The sequence below is a fragment of the Ischnura elegans genome, chromosome X (genome assembly GCF_921293095.1).
Source record: "Ischnura elegans chromosome X, ioIscEleg1.1, whole genome shotgun sequence".
In the NCBI taxonomy this organism is placed as follows: domain Eukaryota; kingdom Metazoa; phylum Arthropoda; class Insecta; order Odonata; family Coenagrionidae; genus Ischnura; species Ischnura elegans.
Genome location: NC_060259.1, coordinates 105635259 through 105642565, shown reverse-complemented (window position 1 = coordinate 105642565; position 7307 = coordinate 105635259). Strand labels below are relative to the sequence as shown.

General features: G+C 41.1%; 1 protein-coding gene across 1 annotated transcript; it reads left to right on the top strand.

The window, feature by feature from the left end:
• The first annotated feature begins 362 nt into the window (after positions 1-362).
• Positions 363-6468, top strand: LOC124170761 (serine/threonine-protein kinase pim-1-like). The gene is made up of 7 exons (XM_046549700.1): positions 363-629; positions 806-912; positions 2415-2462; positions 2551-2814; positions 3148-3247; positions 4080-4256; positions 4367-6468. Exons 1-7 carry the CDS (start codon positions 575-577, stop codon positions 4696-4698), a joined length of 1083 nt encoding a protein of 360 aa, XP_046405656.1. The 5' UTR covers positions 363-574; the 3' UTR covers positions 4699-6468.
• The last annotated feature ends 839 nt before the right edge of the window (positions 6469-7307 follow it).

Here is a 7307-nt window from a genome sequence, read left to right as displayed (position 1 = left end):
CTGTACTTCAGTTCATCTGTCTTGGTTTGTTTTGGCGGAATTGAAATAGTTTTCTACCGGAGCGTGTGACGTAGCCACTGAGCTGAGGAAATCAAAGCAAAAATCCCCTTCCGCGTTTCATAAAAATAGTTCACTATGAATTTCAAGTTTTATTGTGAAAAATCGGAGTAATTTTAATGAATTTTGCAATAGAATTAAATTATTATATTTTAATGTATGAATAGCCTCCATTATGCTAGGGGTGTTACTCCGTAACTTCTATTTGTCTGCTGTCTTACGTGAACTTAGCCCGCCAAGCGGAGGGATACATCTGTGCGCGTAGGCCGAGCGAGGGGAAAGGCATATGGGGCGTAATGTACAGAGGGACAGAGGTGTGTGGTTATATACAGGGGAACATCCAGTTAGTCGTAGTACTATTTTGCTGGTCGGCGGCGTTGGTGGTGCTGGCTAGTGATCCGTTGTCGTGATCATTGTTGACGTTCAGAGTTGGCGGTTTAATTTGCTTCGTTGGATTCAAGTAATTATCCGGAAACAATTGTTGTCCTACTAACTGTTTCATTGGGTGTCTGTTAAAATGTTATCGAGAAAGGTTCCGTGTGCAAATTTTCATCAAGAGAAAGAGCGATTTGGTGAGTGAAGTTCGTAACGGTTGAGATTTGAATTACAAACTCAACGGTTAGTGGAAATAAGTGTTTGACGGTAATGTTTGGATGTTTCGAACTGTGTGTAGTGAAGGGTTTGGTGACTGGATTACGTTTTCAAGTTGAATAGAAACATTTTCTCATGTATTTGTTTCTCGTTACAGTCATGTCTCGTGAGCCTTTCGAGCGAACGTATCGGGTGGGCAATGTCCTCGGTAAAGGAGGCTTCGGAATTGTGTACGCTGGTATCCGGATAAGAGATGGCCTCGCGGTAAGTTTTTATTCCCAATCTCCGGTTTTAAGGCAGATGTATTGTTGATTGTGTCAAGTATGGAAGTTTTCTTAGTTGTAAAACAATTAACCGGCTAGATCTCGAATGTGTGACCTCAGCACCCGCACTACGATTTGTATTTACTTTTGTATTGTTTGCCCTTTGCGCTATATGTTGTGATTTACCTGCTGTGACCGAAGTGAGGATAGACGTATAAGCTAAAATCATTTATTATCTTTAGCTTGCTGAACATATTTGGAACTCCAATTGCATGTGTCTAAGTAAGAGTGATATCCTGTGCCATCATCAGTCAGATTTCAATGAAATGAGAGAATGAAAAGAATATTTTTAGTTCCCGTGGTTATACCTTCACATAAACGGGGTCTCAATCAACGAAGTACTGTTGAAAACGATGGTTCATAGTACTCGTGTGCGGTATATCCCAAATTCCGTGGGGATAGTGTTGATGACATTTTAGCTGAGTCAGGGCATAACAAAGGCCAGTTTACACGATACATTAACACGTGCGAGTTAATGTCTGTCTGCGAGAATGATTTTTGTGGACCGGAACATGTACGACTGCATGAACCAGATTAGAACAGGTTCTATTTTCTGTACAGGCATTCGCACATGCTGGGTGGTTGCACGGTTCATTTTTGCGTGCACACCATACCAATAACTCGTGTGGGTTAATGTACTGTGTAAACAGGCCTTAAGTCTTCATAGTAGCATTGTATTACATAACGGATCTGTGGGTCGATAAGGACCGTTAGGGCCCCTCTGATTAGAGATAAATTTTGCCCTCGAGCACGTTAAATCTGGCCCTTGTATGCAATTTGCTGTCAGGATTATCTTATTTAAGCCGAGTTAAATGTTGAAAAGCGGGAGAGTCACATCTTGAGGCCAGAGCCCATGGACACGATGAGCCTTCTTGTCTCGCCGAACCACCTCACCGTTCACACGACAGTATATCGCCTATTTTATTAGCATAGCGGCATGGTATTAGCTTTATCATCGACAGGTCTGCCAACAGAACCGATAGAACTGTGATTATGCAAAGTCGTGAGAACGTGTGGCAGAAATAATCGTGTATGTTTGGGAAAAGAATTCAGGAATACACCGCATCGCATGCTTTCATTTTGACAGCAAAAACAACTTAATCTAAGATTTTTTTTTTACTTTTGGCGGATTCGCTCGTACCCTCCAATACTACTACTAGCAATAATGCCAATTTTAGTTCAGGTTATAATCGTCTCATGTGGTTTTCGTTATTACAATACAGTGGGCGGCTATGCATGCCTGTCATGCTTGCTTTGTAAATCTTTTATTTTCCTGAAAAATTGTTAAGTGACGTCGTCATGGCCATTTTATTAGTTGCATGCATGTAATTGTTCAGTTTACATTGCAATCCACAAGTTGTTAGAAGCAGTGTATAATTATGGTTCAGTTAGGTGTAAGTTGTACATCAATATTGCACTGACATTTTTGTTTTGTTTCTCCAGGTCGCAATCAAGCAAGTGAGCAAGAACAAAATCATGGATTGGACTGTGGTGAGTGGGCCTGCTGTTATTTTGACAATGCTTTAATAATTTTGCATTTTAATGCCAATCATTAATGGAAAAATATTCATTCTTATAGGTCGGTAACCAGCGTGTGCCCATGGAGGTCTGCCTGTTAAAAAAAGTGGCCCACATTCCTGGAGTCATCAAGCTGTTGGACTACTACGAGCGTCAGAACTCTTGTATTATTGTTATGGAGAGGCCTGAACCTGTCAAAGACCTGTTTGATCTAATTACGGAGAAGGGGACATTAGGGGAGAGTGTTGCCCGCTCCTTCTTCAAACAAGTTGTTGAGACTGTTATCTCATGTCATAATGCTGGCGTTATCCACAGAGATATCAAGGTAACTAACTATATTGTATATTATGATGTTGATACTGCTGATTATTTAGCCTTTCCTCGGTGAGTAACGCGCGCGAAAATGGACATGGTCGCGAGAGTTGCAATGTCATCGAAAATTTTAAACGTACGGCGAGAGATTTGCCATTGGTTGCCGTCGATTTTATTTCTAATTGAAGTTGGTCACTTAGTTTTCAGGGGATGAGTGGAGGAAGGATATTTGTAGTCCTCTGCCTTCTCCTGATAATTGCAATGCTGTACCTTAGCACTGGACGTTTGCATTAATTTTGACTGTTTCAACGTTCATCATGGACTCATGAAATTCGTTATTTTTCAGGATGAAAATATTTTGGTGGATTTGAAGGCTGGCTCACTCAAGCTGATCGATTTCGGTTCTGGCGCCTTCCTGAGGGACAGCCTCTACACAGACTTCGACGGTGAGTTGTTTTCGCGCCCATGTTTTGTCGCGAGCTCATCGGGGCGGGACTCTAGGTGTTGTCCTACATAGTTCGCTCCGATTGTGACAACATTTGAGCCGGGGGGTCCTGTGGGGGTCTAGGAAGAGTGAGGCGAGACGGCTAGACGCGGGCGGGTATTATTGATCGGGGAGCCCGGCAGCCGAGGGGAGGATGTCAGACATGAGGCCTCCGTGACCCGTTTTCCGAGACGCGCCTCCTGGCGCCCCTCTTTCCCACCCCAGTTTCACCCCTCATGCGGCGGCCAGTCAAGACCTCTCTCTCTCTTGCCACTTCCGATCGATCTTCGGGCCCTGCTTCATCCCTCACGCCACGCGTTTCCTATTTATCGCATAATCCTCGCATCATTGTCTCACACGGAGGCTGATTTATCCAGTTAAAATTTAAATACATAATTTTTGACGTTTTTCGTTTGCTGCGAAATCACCTCTTTCTTTTCAAGATGCACATCATAAACTGACTCATTCGCTTTCATATAATATTCTTTGAGGTTGTGCATGATGTTGAGCCTGGGTTTAGTAAATAATAAATTCACTAATTGTCTCTCATGTTGCTAGTTTGGAGGTGCTATGTTGTCAAAACCAAGTCACCATGCCTCTTGCTTTCTTGATAGTGTTCAGGTTTTTTTTTACTTGAATTGATTTTCCAAATAGTCGAATTATATTTCTTCAAATTTCTAAGCCTTGGTCACCCCCTCGTTACTCTCTTTTGTCAATAAATGTAAGTTATATTGTTTCCATTGATTGCTATATAGTGTCTTCAGTTTCTGAGGTATCTTTTTCTTGTTTTGCAGGAACCCGAGTTTATGCTCCTCCTGAGTGGATCCGTTTCAGCCGGTACCATGGAAAAAGTGCCACAGTTTGGTCGCTGGGGGTACTCCTGTATGGGATGGTGTGTGGTGATGTGCCATTTGAGGATGATAATGAAATTATCCGTGCTGAGCTTTACTTCCGCACCAGGTTAACGGCAGGTGAGGGCCAATTCTGGTTGCGTAATAATTAATGTCGGGTACCATACATGCTCAGCTATGTTTGTTTCTGAATGGTGGCATTAAAAGTTCTAATTTTTTTCTTCTTGCAGATTGCCGTGATCTCATCAGGAGGTGCCTGTCAATCCGCCCTGGAGACAGGCCAACGCTTGAAGAAATCCTCACTCACTCATGGTTCTTGTGTCCACTCCCAGGCGAGGAGCAGGCTGGCGTTACCTCTGCCATGCCCCTGCCAGACTCTTCCATCGCCTCCCCCTCATCTTCATCATCATCATCATCCTTCTCCTCCTCGACATCTTCATCATCTGAATCCTCTCCACATCAGATGCCCAAGATAGAATCCACGCCTGTGTGGACCATACCGTCATCAGCATCCTCATCGTCATGTTTACCTCCATGTCTGATCTCAAAGACTCAAGCATAGTTCAAGAGTGGCTCTTCTGTTTGCCTAATATTTTGTGGTTTTGAGGTGGCGACTTGCCATGGACATTTTTCTGTGGTGTACAAGTTTGCAGGTAAGACTTAAAAGGCCTAAAATGACTTAAGGCAATTCATATGCAGTATGGCACATGGGACACCTGTAGTTTTTTGTGTGGGTGAAGTGTCATCTAGAATAGGAGGTTTTACAGTTGTCCTTTGGCCACCCTTTTGATAAGGGTGCTTGCGTATGTGGATTCTTAGTATCTGCTGTGTTATTGGCATGTGAGCAGTGCCACCTGGACTCTCACCATGAGACAGTGACTTGTGAGGATGGGGTTGACCCTCCTTCTGTCCAAGGACTCATATCTATGGGAGCATCTATCAGTATTCAACGTGTGCAGGGTGCGGGCACCCTATATAAGCACCTCTTGGCACCCAATTGGCTCCCTGTTGGCCTATATTGGGGGTGCAAACTAGACAGCATTGTGATATGTGCAAGTGTGTATGCATTGTTTTGTGTGTATGAGAGAATGTATGTTATTTGCATTGATGGAATTGTATGACGTGTAGGAGAGGAGAGGCTGGACCTTTTCCTCTGCCATATCCTACTGTTGGGGCTGATTTTAGATGATTTGATTGAGTGGGGTGCAGGGGCTTTACATCTGTGCCATCTCCGGTTTGCTTGTGTGCAAGATGGTGATACCTTTGCTACGACTGATCTCCAAGACTTAACTTAGTTCAGAAGTGGACTTGTTTTTACTCACATGTGGTTGTGCAGGATCGACAATCACATGGAATTGATATGAATATGTGGCCCTGAGTTCTTTATGGAAGAGTAAGGGGCCTAAAATGACATACAACGTTTATATATTTATTTATTAGATTATTTGTGTTTGATCAGTAGCACAGTTTGGTTATCAAAAGATTACCATTTTTTGTGTGGGTTAAGTGCCTTTTAGACAACATGGTTTTAGTGTTTGCATTATGGTCTCCCTTTCGGCTGGAGTGATGGTTTTCTACAGCTGTTATAATTGTTGTATTTTGAAAAGCTATAACGGAAGTTTATTTTACTAAATCTGATTTCTTTTCCCCGGCTGATATGAGTATACGAAAATGAGCTTTCTGCTGTGTCAAGTTCAGTTGAATATATATTTAACATAGTTGAACATACATATTTTATGCTCTTAGCAATTTGTATCTCTTTAAGATAATAGTTGTGATAATTGGGGCTATTATCTGTTATTTTGGCATTTTCGAACCTCCAGGATACGTTTAGGTGTGGAAAAAGTATATTTCCAATGTGGTATTATTTTGTCTCATTTTTTAAATTTATGCTTATTATTGAATTTTTCTTTTTCGGGAAAGTATTTTTGAAGGACATGGACAATTTTGATAGAAATTAATTGAAAGAGTTCTCTCTGGCCACATTGCTAACATTTTAGTTGAAATGGGAAACCTATGTTAATGTATACCTCCGTGTGTCAATTTAGGCCACCTTTTTCATATACTCATAATTCCTTTCATGTGAGTGGTTAATTAAGTTCCTCGATGTGTATTGTGCTTATGGTTTAACTTATTATTATTGACGGTAGCCTGAGAAAAGGCTACCAGGCACATACAATGCAATTTATATATGGCAAGGGTACATATGAGCTGATTGCTCCATGTCTCTGGCCACTATAGATGGTGTCCATACGGTGTAAATAATCAGTTGCTAAATGAAGAAGTTGTATTTTTTATAAAGTAATAAAAATGCAGTGATTGATTGCATAAATTGTTGCAAGTTTAATTTTTTCAATTACGAATCAGGTTTAGCTTGTTTAATTCCATGATGGGATGCTGATTATTAGTGGCAAATAATGGGTAAGGAAATAAATTAATGCTTAGGTTGCAAGTTAAGTGTAAAAAATCTTCATTGGGTGATATGGAAATATTTTCTTTCATACATTTAGAATGACCTACTTCTGCTCTTGTGAGTAGCATAATAAGATGATGTGCATGTCTCTCGTTGACTATGAATATTGCTCATGTGTAATGATATTGCTAATTCTCAAGGTTGCTACTATACAAATAGTTGCAGCTTCCACTAATGTGGGTACTCAAAATTAATAGGGGTAAAGTCACATTAGTGGAGAAGGTAGATCTAAAACGTCGTATTTATCTACTTTGCGCCTAGTGATATTCCTAACAGGCTGTATTTATTCTGGTCCTGAAATTTCAATGGAAATGCCCATTTATGGTGCCTGGCATCCTTTGAAACAATGGCACAAATATCACTCTCATCATGGCGTTTCATGGTAATGATTTTGAATGCAGCATCAATGGCATTTATATATGCCGATTCAAAATTTCATTTCAATTATGTTTTGTGTACTAAATGCAGAATACGTGGGAGTTGGGTTCACTTTAAAGAAAAATGAAATACCTCGTTCTGGCTATTGTCTTTTAATGTTTTCATCCTCTTTGAATTAATCATTTGCATTACTGGATTTTTCATAGTTGTAACTTGGTAGTGCGCACAGTCTCCAAATCAATGACAATTAAGTCTCCCATTTGCTTATCGGGACTAAGCGAACGGGGAGGATCCCTGATGGGTGAAGTCACCTCTTACGA